At 42.5% G+C, this 17737-nt stretch overlaps 1 protein-coding gene, 1 long non-coding RNA gene and 1 other non-coding gene across 3 annotated transcripts in view; all 3 read left to right on the top strand.

Annotated features, from left to right (window-relative positions):
* The first annotated feature begins 775 nt into the window (after window positions 1–775).
* On the top strand, window positions 776–882 carry LOC116076649. Its single transcript, XR_004113048.1, has one exon. It is a non-coding gene; the product is annotated as a U6 spliceosomal RNA (small nuclear RNA).
* Window positions 883–2504: 1622 nt separating this feature from the next.
* The window catches only part of Myrfl (myelin regulatory factor like), an 89202-nt gene continuing 73969 nt past the window's right edge, over window positions 2505–17737 (top strand). Inside the window, exons 1-4 of the mRNA XM_031350380.1 lie at window positions 2505–2686; window positions 14245–14312; window positions 14406–14640; window positions 15407–15498. Coding sequence (XP_031206240.1) covers window positions 2505–2686; window positions 14245–14312; window positions 14406–14640; window positions 15407–15498 — 577 coding nt within the window. The remainder of the gene's footprint in view (window positions 2687–14244; window positions 14313–14405; window positions 14641–15406; window positions 15499–17737) is intronic.
* LOC116076355 lies at window positions 17180–17604 on the top strand. The gene is made up of 2 exons (XR_004112913.1): window positions 17180–17237; window positions 17307–17604. It is a non-coding gene; the product is annotated as an uncharacterized LOC116076355 (long non-coding RNA).

Below are 17737 nucleotides of genomic sequence, written 5' to 3'. Positions count from 1 at the left end.
TCCATTGAATTTAATTTTTTCTTTAAAATATTGAAAATTCTTTCCTCCTCCAAATCGTATAAGGTGATTTTTTAAAATTACCAGGGTATGTTCATTATACAAAATGGTGATTGTGTTTTTATCACATTTATAAAGAAAAGTTAATTCATGTATTTCTTTATTGTTTCTGGCTTTCATGCCATGGGTAAAAGACCTTGTCTGTCTTATGATCATGAGAATTTCACAGATGTTCATGATCATATGTGACTATAGTTACAGTTTTTTCCCGTGATCTGGTTTTCACATAGCAATGCTTGACTCATCTGGAATTTGATGTTGAAGCTGGCAGTGATTGTGATTGCTTCCCACAGACACCTAGCCATGTGTTTTCTTCATAGTATTCATTGGCAAACCCACTCCAAAATATGTTTGTTGTGTAGCAAAACTCCTGATATTATAATAATATTTCTTTATCTTAGGTGGCTTGTGTCCCTTCAGGGTGCCCACTTGTATAGCTCTTATTTTCTTCTGTGTTGTTTTGTTACATTTGTACCTTGAAAGAATAAATACTCATTTGTTTGTTTGAGACAGGGTCGCTCTATGTACTCCTGGTTGTCCTGGAGCTCACAGTAGAGACCAGGCTAGCCTTGAGCTCACAAAGATCCTCCTGCCTCTACTTTTGGACTGTGTCCCCATGACCTGCTAGGAAGAAATAATTTAAAGAATTATTTCAAAACATTTTAGTGTGGAGAGAATTTTATTTAAGTCCACAGACACTTTTAAGAAGTAGGTTATTGTGCTCACTTCGGCAGCACATTTACTAAAATTGGAATGAAACAGAGAAGATTAGCATGGCCCCTGCGCAAGGATGACACGCAAATTCATGAAGCGTTCCATATTTTTTTAAAAAAAAAAAAAGAAGTAGGTTATTGTGTGTGTTCAACAGTTTGACATGCAATGGAATAAAAGTGGAATAAGCAGGACTCAGAAGGGAAAACACAGAACCAGGATTTGGGCAAACAGCAGAAATATTTAGCTTATTATCTAGCTTTTTATCTTTTTATTGTATGGTTTTGATTAAAGTGCTAGATTTAAAATCTGTTCACTCAAATTATTGGTTGAAATAATTGAGTTGGTCATTGGCCCAAAACTTGTGATTCTGCCTGGCTCTGTCTGTGGAGGCCACATGCTGGACCTGTGAGCAGCAAGTGACATTGCGAGAAAAATCACCTCAGAAGAGTCATAGTGACATGCAGAAGTTCGAAATGTCATCCCCTAGAAACTTTGTAATAATACTAAGTCAGCTAAAGAACAAGGTAGGTTTCTCCGTTTATTTAAATCTCACCCTAAGGCCGTGGATGGAGGCTTTTAGTTAAAAATTATTCTGGGTATAATAATTAATATGTGTGAAAATGAAATAATGAAACTTATTAGTTAGTATGCTAAAATAAGAAACAAATTAAAGAGCCTTCTTAAATATATGCTTAAGTGTTTTAGGTTTTTATTATTTTCAGTGAAATCTCCTCCATTATATTCACTTGAACGTTAATTGGTATTATTTATATAAGAACAATTAGTTTCCATGTTTTATTTTAGCCAACCATCCTATTTGATGGTCTGATCATTTGTGATAATCAGTTATTTTTCTCTTGAGTTTGCTAAATATAAAATCGTTTTTACTGCTGTCAAAAGTGTTTATTTATTATTGCTGTGTGTGTGTGATGTGTGTGAGGGTGGACATGTGTGTATATGGAGGGTGGAAGACAATGTTTTGGAAGGGTTCTCTTCTTACACTGTATTTTCTAGGGATTGAACTCAGGTGGTCAGGCTTATACAAATAGCTCCTTTTACCTGCTAAGCCATTTCACCAACCCCCAAAATGTTTTTTTCTCTTCTTCATTATATTTTTACACTGTATTTTATATTCTTTTTTAAATTCTAGTAATATTCACTACTAACAGTGAAAAATAAATATTTTCTTTCCATTGTATAAGTCAAGAAGAAGGATATAACTGTGATATGGTAGGAAGTCTAACAAAGTCTAACAAACCTAATCGGCAAGCCATGCATCCATCCATCCACTCATCCATTCATTCATTATTTGTCTATCTATCCAACAAATGATAATGCCGTTTACTTCTTTCATGCCTTGGGTCAATGTGGAAAAATAAAGAAGACACAGTTTCTCTCCTTAAAGGAGAAGAGGGGAAGGGAAGGGGGAGGGGCAAGGGAGGGGAGGACAAGGGAAAAGGGGAGGAGGGACAAGGGAGGGAGAAGGTGAAGGAAAGTGGGTTTTCAACAGTGCACAAGACAAGTGTTCAGTGTTACAGGGGCTCATAAACAGAGCACTATACCAGCCTCAGACAGTCAGGAGAAAAAACACTTAGTAGGAGAGCTTGCTAAAATAAAAGATAGGAGCAAATTGTTCTTATGTAAATAATGTTAGGAAGTCTTGCTGAAAAGAGTGATCTGAAGACATTTCTGAAGGAAGTGTTTAAATGGCAAAGAGACTACATTCCCAATAGATGCATTGTAAGCCTGGGTACCTGCTTGCCCAGGTTTCAGCAGCCACCCTGAAACCCTGTGGTTCTCAAGACTTTCAATTTCTCTTGGCAGCACAGGGAGCCAGTGGCACTCTGGAGAACCCAGCCCTGGATACGAGTCTGCTTGAAGAATTCTTGGGCAATGACTTTGATTTAGGAGCCTTGTAAGTAATGGCGGCTCACTCTTCACTTAATGTATTTAAAATTGTGATGTAATTGAATAATCTGGAGAGTGTTGCCTTTTCGTGTGTGTGTGTGTGTGTGTGTGTGTTTACAAGAGCTTAAGTAGAATTAATCTTATTTCTTCTATAAACTTTGGGCAGATTTCACCAATGAAGCTACCTGGGCCTTGTGCTTTTTTTTCAAGGTTATTCTCGCTCTCCCAAATCCTTTCCTTTGCGACAAGTCCAGTATCTTTACTACTAGATCTAGGAGATATTCAGGTTACTGATGGATAGGTACCAGCTTAGGCTGTTTGTGGCTTTCAATGAATTTATTAATTTTACCTAGGCTGTTAAGCTCAATGACATAAGTTGTTTACATTTCTCTATTATATATTTTAATCATTTTTATGTTCAGGAGTATTTTTGTATATGTTAGCATTTTGTCTAAGCTCTGCCCTACAGTTACCTGGCAACAACCATGTATGTCTGACTCACTATAAAAGGGGTTGCTGGCCCCCTCTGCTTTCTCTTGCTCTTGCATTCTCGTTTCTACTCTGTCCTCTTGTTCCCCCCCCCGACCCCACTCCCCACCCCCTGTGCTCATGGCCAGCCTCTACTTCTTTTCTCTCTCTCTCTCTGCCTTTTTTTTTTTTTGTCTATTACCCTCTCAACTCCCCTCCCCATGCCCTGAATAAACTTTATTCTATACTATACCATTGTGTGACTGGTCCCTCAGGGGGAAGGGATACCTCAGCATGGGCCCGTGGAGGCACCCCCTTCTTCCATACCTGACTACACATCCACCAAAACATAGTCCTCTCTCTCTTTATCTTTTTATAAAACACAACAGTGTATGTATGTGCACCATGTGCATGCCTGGGACCTGCAGAACTCAGAAGAGGTCATCAGATCCCTTCTAAGTGGAGTTATAAATGTCTGTGAGCCACCATGTGGTTGCTGGGAACCAAACCCAGGCCTTCTGCAAGAACAACCAGTGCTCTTAACTGCTGAGCCCCCTCTCTAGTCCCTCCCTGTTATATTCTAACATCTGTAGGCTCTATAGTGTGCTTCTTCTATTGTTCTTGGAGTCAGTGATATATTTCTCTGCTTTGATCACTCTGGAAGAATGTTTATGAATTTTCTTAACTTTTTGAAAAGAAAGTTATGTCCATGTTGTTTGTTTTTCTGATGATAAAGCTACTCCAGATTTCTCTTATTTTTAACTCACAAAAAGCAAACTCAGTGCACTTCAAAAAAATTACAAATGTATTTGTGTGTGTGCACTTGTGTGACTATATGCCATGTGTATGCAGGTGCCTTCAGAGGCAGGAAGAAAGCATTTTATCCCCGGGGTGGGTTATGAACCATACCAGGTGGTGATAAGAACTGAACTCTGATCTTGTGGAGGAGCAGTAAGTGCTCTTTGCCATGGAGCCATCTCTCCAGGTCTCAACAATACTATTTGGAAATGCTTCTAAATTTTGATAATCTCATAGAGTACCACTATAGTTATACTATATACCAGTCACCCTAAACTCTGGTAACCATTGATTTCTCTTCTCTGTCTCTATAATTCTCTTTTTTCCAGAATGCCAAATCAATGAAGCCATAGATGTCTTCTGAATCTGTTGCCTTCTAGTTAGAATGCCTTTGGTCATTAGCTCATTTCTTTTATTCCTGATAAAGATTCCTCTAAAGGCTTATACCATGATTTAGCCATTCCCAAACTTGGAGACATTTGGATTAGTTAAACTTTTATCAGTTATGAATACTATCTTATATACATTTCATACATATATTTTTGGTCCCTTATTTTTGTTTGCATGCATGTATACACATAGACCAAAGGAGGATGCAGTATCCTGCTCTGCCACTCTCTGCCTTATTCTTTTGAGACATGGCCTCTCTCTGAGTCTAGAACTAGTCTAGCTTCTACCAAGTACTGGCCACCCTCCTGCTTCTGCCCCACATAGTATAGGTTACAGGTGCATGCATGAGGCTAAACCTCCCTTTCTGAATGGGTACTGGGTATCCAGACTCTGTCCTCCTGTTTGTGGGAAAGTCTTCTTACTCATTGAACAATCTCTTTAGTCCATCCTGTTAGGTTTTTGTGTGACCAAAAGTTTAAATTTCCTGAGTAAATATGTGGCATAAAGACTGCTTGGTATGGGCTGGAGAGATGGCTCAGTGGTTAAAAGCACTGACTGCTCTTCTGAAGGTCCTGAGTTCAAATCCCAGCAACCACATGGTGGCTCACAACCATCTGTAATGAGATCTGATGCCCTCTTCTGGAGTGTCTGAAGACAGCTACAGTGTACTTACACAGAATAATAAAAAATAAATCTTTAAGCCAGAGCGAGCAAGGCAGAGAGAGCAGAGGTTCTGAGTTCAATTCCCAGCAACCATATGATGGCTCACAACCAGCTGTACAGCTACAGTGTACTCATATACATAAAATAAATCTTTTAAAAAAAAAGACTGCTTGGTCATATTGATGTAAATGCAAATGCAACTGTAAAAATCGCCAAATATTCTCTTGCTATCATACTTTTATATTATAATCTATTATTTATCCAGTTGCTGTTCTTCATTGTCAGAATCATCAATTTTATTTTTTAAAAAAAAGTAGCATCCTATCAAAATGTAGCATTGTAACAAACAAAATGTAGCCATCTAACCAACAAAATGTAGCCATCTAACCAACAAAATGTAGCCATCTAACAAACAAAATGTAGCCATCTAACAAACAAAATGTAGCCATCTAACAAACAAAATGTAGCCATCTAACAAACAAAATGTAGCATTGTAACAAACAAAATGTAGCCATCTAACAAACAAAATGTAGCCATCCTAACAAAATGTAACATCCTAACAAAATGTAGCCATCATAACAATATGAACCCATCCTAACAAGTTTGTAGTTGTTCACTGCGTTTTAGTTATGTTTTTTTTCCTAATGGGTAATGATACTAGGCATAATTTTGTATGTTCCTTTCCCATTTATTCTTTTTGTGTGTGTGTGATAAATTAGCCTTTAAATCTTATGTCTATTCTTTAAAAATTAGGGTTTCGATCTTTTGGTTTAGAAAACCTAAAAAAGTATTCTGGACCTAAGAATCTTGTTAGCTTAATTTGTGAACATTTTTGGTCAATCTGTAACTTGCCGCATAGGTCTGGCTGGTCTTGAACTCATGAATCTGCCTGTTTCTGCCTTCTGAGTGCTGGGATTAAAGGCATGCGCCACCACCTGGCCTGTTGAGGACTTGCACCTATGTTTATTAGAGCCTGAATCCCCAGTTTTCCTTTCTTACACAGATTTGTATGGCAATTACTTCAATTTGCAATTGGAGTAATTGTAGCTTCTTCTAAGGAATTAGGAACTATTCCCTCTTCTTTAATTATCTGAATGGAAGTGCATGGGTAGATTCAGGACTATGAACATTACTTCTAGCCTGGCACAGTGACATGCACTATGTGCGAAGTGGAGGCAGGAGCTTCACAAGCTTGAAAACAGCCTGGGCAGTACAGTCATTTCAAACAAGAACATCAACAATACTAACAGCATCAACAAATGCCCGGGAGCTCGTGTGTGTGTGTGTGTGCATGTGTGTGTGTGTGTGTGTGCGTGTGTGTGTGTTTGTGTGTGTGTGTGTGCGTGTGTGTGTGTTTGTGTGTGTGTATGTGTGTGAGTGTGTGTGTGTGTGTGTGTGTGTGTGTGTGTGTGTTTGTGTGTGTATGTGTATGTGTGTGTGTGTTGGCAGCTTTTCTACCAACTCCCTTAAGGAGTTGTTGGTCCATTTTATCCTTGTCATCAAATTTATGGCCACATGTTGTTCATGGCGTTTCTCATCACCCCCTTATTCTCCGGGGGGTCTAGTGAGAGCTTTTGTTTTTCATATTAATTCTTTCCTTTCTAATTTTCCCTGGTAAATATGGTTAAAACATTTAAAATTGTATTTTTTTTTCTAGCAACTTGGGAGGAAACAGGTTTTTAAATTATTATTATTATTATTAATATGAGTATACTGTAGCTGTCTTCAGACATATACCAGAAAAGTGCATCAGATCCTATTACAGGTGATTGTGAGCCACCATGTGGTTGCTGGGAATTGAACTCAGGACCACTGGAAGAGTAGTCAGTGCTCTTAACTGCTGAGCCATCTCTCCAGTCCTAAACATGTATATTTTAAATGGAATCATAATTGTATGTATTTATGGGGGCAGTGACAGTACACTCAAAGTACAAAATCTACAATGATCACATCGAGTCGAGGTAATTATTATACCCATTAGCTCAAATATTCACTATTACTTATGGTGGCAACATTTAAAATCCTATTATTTTGAAATATGTAGTTATTTATCATCAAGCATGGTTACTCTACAGTGCCATAGAACATCGAGTTCTTTTTCTTACTCTGCTGGACCCACTGTATTATTAACCATCCCATCTCTGCTCCCAGCTCTCTTCTTAAGGTCTAGTTATTCCTCTTCCATATCCTCTTTCTATGAGATAAACACTTTAGCTTCCGCATTTAAGTTGGAATACAACAGTTGTTTGGGATGAAGGTTATAAACAGAGACCTAACTCAAAGGACTGCCTTCTTTTGTGGAAAGTCCGGTTGTGTCTTAGGGCCCTCAAGCCACTGAGATGTATCCATGACAACCATTGTACTTCCTGTAGACGCATAGATATCTATCCACAACTTTAGCCATTGTTATAAAGATTCAGGCTTGGTTTTCCCAAGAGAATCTATTCTGTATCTTTGGGAGCAGATTGAAGGCACAGGGAGCCGGTTTAAGTGAGGGAGATGAGAAATGGGTATTGTTGAGTATCTACTAGCACTGGGCAGTAGTGTTCTATGCTTAACTACATGGATGATGCCATACATTTGTTTCTATGGCTCATATAGGAGGAGGAGGCTGAGGTCTAGAGTTACTAAGTGATGCTCCAATGCAAAGCTGGGATTAAACCTTGCCTAATGGTATCACATGCATCCCTGCTTTCACATGTGACTTTTAGACTGATTGCTGTTTTGAAGAATGCTTTGAAAAAAAAAAACATGAAACCCAGGAAATACATTAAAAGTATCTACAATGGTCTATTGGAAAGTATGACTTAAAAGAGATCCAAGTCATGACTTTAAAAAGATTGTCAGAGTCCCATGATCAGAGAGCCTGTTGCTGCTTGATAAAACATGCTTATGTGCAGGCAGGTATGTGAGGCAGTTATGTCTAAGCAGGAGCAAGGAGAAACAGGCTCAGCCATGACCTTAGGGGTAAGAGGCTGGTTTGATGATCATGATGTCAATACAAACTTATTTTACTTTACAATACAAAAGCACTATACTTTAAGTTTTGAGTATTTTAGAATAGCAGTGTCTTTATGCAGTTGGTGGTAGTATTTAAACTCTGAGCTCTGAGGCAATATGGTTTTACTTTGGGGGGGTTGGGCAGAGAGGAATTTCAGATTTGTACTCACTTCAGTCTTAAGTTATTTCCTCTTCTACTAAATTGCTCATTAATTAACGCCCATTAAGAAAGGCCATTGTCAGGAATGGAGAATTGCCTCAGGAGTTAGGAGCACTTGTTACCCTGGCAGAGGAACCACATTTAAATCCCATCATCCACCTGGTGGCTCACAACCATTTCTATAGCAACACAACCCTGGTGCTCTCTTCTTATCTCTTTGGGCACCAGACACACATGTGATGCACACAGCACTCAGAAGGCAGAGGCAGGTGGATCTCTGTGACTTCAAGGCAGCCTCTGTTACATAGTAAGTTCTAGGCCAGCCAGGCCTACATAGTAAGACCCTGTCTTAAAAAAAAAAATTACAGTATCACAGATGGGTATAACATCATCCCTAGGTAATATTATATTATGGCGGCATAATCAACAATAGGGCAAAATATTGTTCTGTATACTTAATATAGCTTTGGTTGCATGAGGATGTGTGGGGACTTCATAATAGAGGAGACGTCATGAGGGCAGGGACCCAGAGGTCACAAAGGAGTTGGCACCTGGTTTTATTTAATTTCTGTCTAAGAGGTTCAGCTTAAGCAGCTAGGGTTCTCGGTTTTAGTTAGGACTCAGATGAATAAGGAGTCAGAAGTATGTTGCATTTCTGTGGCCCCTAGGACGTGGTGCTGAACCCTTTTACCTTGAAGTTGTGGGAGGGGGCGAGGTGCTATGTGCAGCTCTGTGAATTCACTGACCCATTTAATTCCGGGGTTCAAGCTAGTGAAGCTGAGGAAGCCTAGAGAGAAAATCTAGGCTGAAACAGCTCTCTACTCTTCCCATCGGAAAGGCATTTGTAAAAACAAATGAAGTTGCCTGTAATAATGAACAGGATTAGCTTGTTGGGATACCTTAGCCACTGATATGTCTTCAGGGCTATTGTACAAAAAATAAAACAAAACAAAACACTCAATTTCAGGGTAATAGTTACAAACTCTAACTGTACTCAGGCAAGCGTTTATCTCTGGGGTACTTTGGAGTGGTGCACACTTACTATTAAGATGCATCTTTAACATGAAGGTCCACATCGGGGAGATAAATCACGCCTGTTAAAATTACAGGAAACATCATCCATAACAGCTATTTTGTAGTTGGGGATGAGATACAACCATGAGTGAAGCACATGGGTTCTTTACTGAGAGTTTACCAAGGGCAAGGAACAGTCTATCCTGGCAGGGCACTCGGTTTTTTTCCCCCTCCAGGATTGGTGATGCATTTGAAGGTAATAAAAGGCAGACTGACTCCTTAAAGGCTTCAGAGTGGATTTGAGATTCTTCTCAGACAATGCATTTCCTTGTTGCTGGCTCTTGGGGCTAGCCGTTTGTTTTCCTCAAACAGTGCTGTTAACATCATTCCAGTGGGAACAGAGAGACAATGGCAGGTGGTCTGGAGACCCTTAGTAAGATGAAGACACACTAGAGGAAGGCAAGATAAGTAGAAACTGAGAGCTGGGGAAAGCCGCCCTTTCAGATGTGGTGGCCATGACAGCCTTTGTATATGAACTTACACAAGAACATGAAGCACATGTTCTTGCTTTGTTTTAATCTTTCATATTTAGGGGGCTCCAGCTCTGGAGCGGTACTGTGCTGAGCTGAGCTTACTATGGGGTTCCAGAGAGGTACAACTGGCATGAGTGTGAACACAGGGGAGTCTCGGGAGGAAACTGGGGACCTGGCTGTTGAATTGTAGCTGGTCTTATGAGGATAGTCACATGACAGTTGTGCTTTGATGTGTGCGGGCCCTGCCTGGTGTCTCGTGGAGTTAATAACATAGTATGCAGTCAGTAAGTCTAGGAATCCATCAACATTGCCCTCTGAAAACAACACTGGCTGCTTTGGGCACAGGGTATGAATGGAGAGAGGTATATATGAGCTCAGCCGCTGGAAGGCACAGACTCTTTGATCTCCTCTTGCTTTGCATAGCCCCCAACCTCCAGAAGACTGCATCTCCCCATTAGTCCTCCAAAGGACAAAAGCAGGTTGTATGTCTAAAAGCAAGGAAATGAGAAGGCAAATTCATACATTTTTTGGTCAGCTGCTAAGAATCTCTTGAATTTTTTAAAAATAGCCATCTATTCCAGAAGCTAGAGACAGCATTAGCCACTCAAAGAGTGACTCATATGTCCATCACTCTCTGGTGTCTGTGGTTTATGGAAATCCATTTGATATAAGAAACAAATTCAGAGCACGAAGGTCCCAAAGAACCTGTTGTACGCTGCCAGGGTCCTTGACATTGATCAAGGGAGAACTTAAAGTGCAGAGTAGTTGCAATTGCAAACAACACATTGAAAAAAAAAAGAGGTGTGTATCACAACTGCGTTTGTTTTTGACAGTTTGTCTAGTTTTGAAGGTAGGACTCATAAATTCTTCCTTTAAATTCTCTGAAAAGGATTCTCTAAATCCATGAAATGTACCAAGCTTGGGCTGATAATAAGGAAAAGATGTCACTCTGCTGAATTTTGGACTGGGAGCAAACTGTGCTCAAGACAAGCAACACTTAAAATTCTCTGACATCACCAACACACATACATGCAGCAGTTGCTGGGATTAGGGGCTCACCTACATTTCTCTGAACAGTGGATAACTTTTGTTTTGATAGGCACTGTCTTAGTCAGGGTTTCTATTCCTGCACAAACATCATGACCATAAAGCAAGTTGGGGAGGAAAGGGTTTATTTAGCTTACACTTCCACATTGCTGTTTATCACAAAGGAAGTCAGGACTGGAACTCAAGCAGGTCAGAAAGCAGGAGCTGATGCAGAGGCCATGGAGTGATGTTCCTAACTGGCTTGCTTCTCCTGGCTTGCTCAGCCTGCTCTCTTATAGAACCCAAGACTTCCAGCCCAGGGATGGCACCACCCACAAGGGGCAATTGAGAAAATGCCCCACAGCTGGATCTCATGGAGGCACTTCCCCAACTGAAACTCCCTTCTCTGTGATAACTCCAGCCTGTGTCAAGTTGACACACAAAACCAGCCAGTACGGGCACCAACTGTAAACTCTCTTGAGAATTGGTTCACTTTGCAGTACCCCACCACACACAGCAACAGCACGGAGACTCAGTAAGAGATGCAGGCAGTCAGACACAGATGCTGGGGTACCCCTCTGTGTTCCAAGATACCCCATTGAGTTTCAGCATCCTTGTTTGTTCCAAAGTCTTTCCTGATTCCTCAGGCCTGAAGGACTGTGTTTGTGCTGGAGTTTCAACTTTGATTACCTAAGAGCTGTAAACAGACCATCACTGCCTGCCACTTCCTACCACCAAGTCTAAGGTCTCTCCAGGATCCTGTTGATTTTGTCCACTTTCCAGCATGGTTGGGGAGTTATGCCCTCCCACAGCTTAAGGTCTCCACTGGCTTGGAGACCAGGTCTGGAAGGAACTGACCATGCATTTTATAGGCAGGAGAGCCGTTAGGGATGCTTCCACATTCCTCATATGGTTGGCTGCTCTGGCTTTATTGTCCCAGGCTTCCTGGCAATATCTGCTGTTTTATTGATCTGTGTCAGTTCTGTGTACAGATCAAGTTCCAAGGATGGACTTCACTGAGGAGTGATCGGGACTGGCTATTTATTTCCATTAAGATTACTCAAATGGGGTGGGGGGAGGGAGGAGAGATGGCTCAGTGACCATTTGAGGACACATGCTTGATCAACAACATCTACATGAGGCAGCCCGCAACTATCTGTAACACCAGCTCCAAAGAAACTGACACTTCTGGCCTACACATGCATGTATGTGTCCACACACACACACACACACACACAAACACACACACACACACACACAAATAATTTCTTCATCATATATTATTAAAAGAACGTGTCCCCTCCTTATCCACAGCACATTCACTATTCCTTAGGAATAATACTTGAGTTTCTCACACGTGTTAAATCTACTTACACATATGCAGAGTGGAGCTGAGGAAGAGCCTGACCGTTCAGCACTGCGGTTTCTTTCTTCCGCAGTGCTGGGGATTGAACTCAGTACCTAAAACACACTAAGCAAACTCTCCACCACAGCCATCTGTCCCCAGCATCAGTGTTTAGATTTGTGATGCACCCTTCTGAGTTCATGTCAGCAGGCTTAGCTGTGAACTGGTCACCTGTACTACAGCCTTCCAGGCTACATTTCCTCTGAAAAAAAACTGTTTCAGATTTGGAGTGACGAATGGGCTTACCCAAGGGTCTAGTTGTCCCTTCTACCTACATTCGATTCTGTTTCCAACTCTACCCTTCTTCTAAATTTGAAGCTTGAGGTGACTTTAGCGTCCCGAGCCTTGTTTTGGAGCTTTGCTTTGGAGCTCTGTTTGATGGGCGTTTTCCCTGTCAAGTCCCGGTGCCCTCTGTGCCAGATCCAGCCAGTCTCTGTTAACTCAGCCTGTAAGACCCTGTCAAGCCTTGGCTTACCAGAGACCCCCTGTGTGAACCATGTGGAGCCTGATTGATGCAAAAAGCAAGATTTATTGCAGTGCACCGGGGCCATCCCAGACCCTAAGGAAAGGAGGCGACTTCTCACAACTTGTTCAGTGAGCTTTTATACAATTTTCAGGGCAGCAGCCATTAGACAGTCTTAGTCAGGGTTTCTATTCCTGCACAAGCATCATGACCAAAAAGCAAGTTGGGGAGGAAAGGGTTTATTCAGCTTATTTCCACATTGCTGTTCATCACCAGAGGAAGTCAGGACTGGAACTCAAGCAGGTCAGGAAGCAGGAGCTGATGCAGAGGCCATGGAGGGATGATTCTTACTGGCTTGCTTCCCCTGGCTTGCTCAACCTGCTCTCTTATAGAACCCAAGATTTCCAGCCCAGGGATGGCACCACCCACAAGGTGCCCTACCCCTTGATCATTAATTGATAAAATGCCCTACAGCTGGATCTCATGGAGGCACTTCCTCAACTGAAACTCCCTTCTCTGTGATAACTCCAGCCTGTGTCAAGTTGACACATAAAACCAGCCAGTACAGACACAATGTGATTGGCAAAAGTGTGACTTTTGAAACTGATTGGTCTTTAGGGAATGAGGTGGCAAGGACTTCCCTTGTCTAAAGGTGGGCAAAGGTCCATCCTGTGGAATGTGTCCCCACCTGCAGGTTGGTTCTCAACCTGTGGTCTGAGGAATGTTAATTAGCCTCTCCCTTCCGGAGAGTTCTAGCACCTTCCCAAAGTTCCTGAGCTTATCTTATTAAGCTCATTGGAAATTCCTGGCCCCCCAGTGTTTCTCTGAGATGTCCCTGTTTACTCGGTTCTTACAAGCCCTGCCATCCAATCTCTGCTGCCACTGTATTATTGAAATGCAGTCTGTGGTGGTCTAGCCTCGGATACACTAAACTTTTTAGCATTCATACCTCTGTATTTCTTTACACTGATAAAGATGGATATTTATTTTCTCTTCCTTGTTGATAGAGGGCAAATAAATTTTAAAGAGCCAGTTTGAGGATAAAACTTAAAATTTTCTATTTAAAAATTTACTTTTCAAACTTACCATACAAAGTGATGGACATCATAATGACATTTTCATACATATGTGTCATTATATCCTAACCCCACTGCCTCTCTATGTCCCCCACCCCCCTTAACTCCTCCAAGCTCTGAAATAGTGATGGATGAAAACAAACTTTCATGATGTTACTTTTCTGGAAACCTTTGGTAACTTTCAAGAGCTTGGAATGCCCCACACTTACATGGATGGAAGACCATTGCTTGCTTCAGTGACAACATTTTCCACTCCATCGAACCTAAGTTTGGAGCATTACAGCTCAGGCTTTGTGGACATTTCCCCAATTCTCATGAACCTTCTCTGAAGAGGCTGTGGTAATGATTTCTATTTTGGGGGAGAGGGTGAGGGTCAGGGACCTAGAGGCCTAGAGAGGTGAAGAGAACAGCTGGGACTTGAAGCCTAGCCTGTCACACTGGGCGCGGTTTGAAGAGTTTGCTTTCCTCCCCTGGCCCTGGGGTGCAGCCCACGGAGGGTTGCCTTCTGTCGGTGACTAAAACAGGGCATGAAACAGAACAAAAAGAAAAGCAATATTTCTAATCCCCAGGCAGCGGCAGCTCCCTGATACCCCACCCTACTCTGCATCCGACCCACGCTCTCCTCCACGGGTCAAAGGTGAGTCCATCCACATAGTACCTTGCACACACGGTTGTCTCAGGTCTGGGTAGTGAGAATGAGAGGTACCTGTCGCTCCTGTCTTCCCCGCAGGTGCATGCTGCCGGACCCCGAGACCCATTGCAGGGAGGATCCCAGCTGCTTTCCTCCACCCCACGGGGCCGCTACCTGAGCATCCACCCCAGAGCATGTCTGGCCAAACCTACAGCAACGTTCAGAACAGCTACCCGGAGTCCAGTCATCCCGCCACCTGCCGGCACCAAACGGGGCCCTCCCAAATGGGGATGAGTTGCTCGTACCATCAGCAACCTTTGTGCCACGTTCCTGGGTAAAGAATAAGTAAGATACTTAGTTAGGAATCAAGTCAGCGTCCACAGCTGGTGTGCCAGAAAGGACTACGGCAGCTTGGCCAGCAGGTGGCAGAGTGGAGACGTACAAAGGACCCTATGAGGCCCCATGCTCCTGGCTTAGACAGTCTTCATTAAAAATGTCGATTCAAGGCCCTCGCCCAACAATTAGTTAAAATGTCAGGAATACGGATAACAACTCCAGGTGGCGGGATGAAGCACTGCTTGCTTATGCTGCTTCCAGCAGAGGGCCTCAGGGCAGTTTGAGACGGAGTTAGGTCTTAGATAACTGCAATCAAGGTTCTTTCTCTCCTTCCTTCCTCCCTCCCTCCCTCCTTCCCTCCCTCTTCCTTCCTTCCTTCCTTCCTTCCTTCCTTCCTTCCTTCCTTCCTTCCTTCCTTTCTTTCTTTCTTTCTTTCTTCCTTCCTTCCTTTCTTTCTTTCTTTCTTTCTTTCTTTCTTTCTTTCTTTCTTTCCTCTCTCTGGCCTCTATTCCTCCTTCTCTGGAAAGCCAGGGCCATCTGTAAATGTGGTCAGGCTCCGTGCGAAGAGATGTAAAACGTACACCTGCATGTTCAGTCCGTGTCTCCTCTGCTTTGAAACTATATTTTTCAGGCAGGTGGATCTTCCATTGGTTGGCTATAGAAGTCAGAGAGCGCGAAGGTCTGGGAAATTCAAGTTTGCTCTCCTGCAACAAGCAACGATGTTAACGATGTTAACGATGAAACTTTCTGTTTCGGGACTTTAGAGCCGCATTACCCCCGACAAGGAAGAGAAAGCTCTCACAGATACAAGAGGACTCGTGGGACTGCTGCGCCTGGGCCCACCACTTCAGACCAAGTGAGCAAGTGTGACTTTGTGACAGTCAAGGCATGAAAGCCTTGGCTGTCGGGTGAAGGCTTTTGACCTGCCCCTCAGCAGCTCCACACAGCTGTGTTCCCTCTCATAGAAGGCCAACAATGGGCTTTGGGACTGTATGCCAGCCCTGGACTGGTCCTGCCATGTCTTCCCCATAGTCACAGAGCACTCCCACAAACTGTGAGCCAAAATGAATTGCTTTGGCTTCCATTAAATTGCTTTCGTCAGGTATTTGGAAACAACATGAAAATAGAACTAATATATTAGCAAAGCCTGAGGGTTGATTTAGAATATCTTCAGTCATGAAAGAAGGAAGGAAGGAAGGAAGGAAGGAAGGAAGGAAGGAAAAAAGAAAGAAAGGATATTGATGTATCTTTCATGCAGCTCAGTCACACAGGTGTCCCCGTCTCTGGGTGACGCACAGCAAGCCACTCAGATCTTCCAAGAGTTTCCTCAAAGAACCATAATGCTTCTCAATTAGTCTTGGCCATTCCAGAGTTAAGCTTCATCCTGGGATAGTTTTCTGCTGCTCTCTTAGAATGGGCTTTGATTTCTCTCCATCTTCAAAGGAAGCTCTGAGGAACAACAGAACTGTCCCAGTAGGTAGAGACTCCTGGATCCCTTGTTTAAGTCCCCTTTAAAGGTCACTGAAAAGCTGGCTGAAGGGAATTGGTTCCAGATAACTGTTTGAGAATGAAAAAGAAGCAATTTTCAGAAACAAAAAACCCCCAAACAAACAAAAACCATAAAAGGCGTAGCTAATTCAGATGCATAGCGTTGGTGGCTTTGTACATTTTCTGGTGGATATCTGCTATTTGATTTGGTGATGCAGAAACCAAACCAAGGTCCTTGTAACACTTGACAATGGAAGGAAAAGCCTGTGTTAGTTTATCATCAGGAGTTGGATTGCACATCTACCTACCTACCTACCTATCTATCTATCTATCTATCTATCCACCCATCTTTCTCCCTTCCTTCCTTCCTTTCTTTCTTTCTTTCCTCCTCTCTCTTTCCTTCCTTCCTTCCTTCCTTCCTTTCTTCCTTTCTTCCTTCCTTCTTTCATGACTGAAGATATTCTAAATCAACTCTCAGGCTTTGCTAATATATTAGTTCTATTTTCATGTTGTTTCCAAATACCTGACAAAAGCAATTTAATGGAAGCCAAAGCAATTCATTTTGGCTCACAGTTTGTGGGAGTGCTCTGTGACTATGGAGAAGACATGGCAGGACCAGTCTAAGGCTTCCAATCATGTTGCAAACACGGTCAGAAAGCAGAACAAAGTGAATGCTGGGATGCATGGGATGCATGGGATGCAACACTGCTCCCCACTTCTTTTCTGTTTATTCACTCATGGATTACAGTCCATAGGGTCCTGTCATGCACATATAGGATGACTCTTCCTGTTCAGTTGAGCATTTCCAGGAATGTTTTCATAGACACCCCAGAGGTGTGTTTCCATGGTGATACTGAATCCCAGCAGGCCCTCAGTGAGGACCAACCATCACAGGTGATCTTCCCCCAGCAGCACACATTGGGCAGGGCTTCCAAGGCAGCCTTTGTGGAATTTGAGATGTAGAACTGCTCTGTTGGTGTGAACAGATCTAGACTATTCTATGGAGACTCCTGTTCTCTGGCTCCAGACCCCAACTTGCCTGACTAAGAGAGGCTTTTTGGATATTGAACTCGAGTTGGAAGAGGCGAGTCCGGTCTCAAAATGGAGGTAAAACCACTGCCCGGTCGCCCCCAGCCTGACTCCGGCCGTCGCCGCTGCCGCCGCCGGGAGGAAAAGGGTCATGATCCAAAGGAACCAGAGCAGCTGAGGAAGCTGTTCATTGGTGGTCTGAGCTTTGAAACCACAGATGATAGCTTAAGAGAACATTTTGAGAAATGGGACACACTAACAGACTGTGTGGTAATGAGGGAACCCCAAACAAAACGTTCCAGAGGCTTTGGTTTTGTGACCTACTCTTGTGTTGAAGAGGTGGATGCTGAAATGTGTGCTCAGCCACACAAGGTTGATGGGCGTGTGGTGAAACCAAAGAGAGCTGTTTCTAGAGAGGATTCTGTAAAGCCTGGTGCCCATTTAACGGTGAAGAAAATTTTTGTTGGTGGTATTAAAGAGGACACAGAAGAATATAATCTGAGAGACTACTTGAAAAGTATGGCAAGATTGAAACCATAGAAGTTATGGAAGACAGGCAGAGTGGGAAAAAGAGAGGA

The sequence above is a fragment of the Mastomys coucha genome, unplaced genomic scaffold (genome assembly GCF_008632895.1).
Source record: "Mastomys coucha isolate ucsf_1 unplaced genomic scaffold, UCSF_Mcou_1 pScaffold4, whole genome shotgun sequence".
NCBI lineage: Eukaryota > Metazoa > Chordata > Mammalia > Rodentia > Muridae > Mastomys > Mastomys coucha.
The sequence above is the reverse complement of the archived record's forward strand: the minus strand, read 5'-3'. Positions and strand labels throughout refer to the sequence as shown.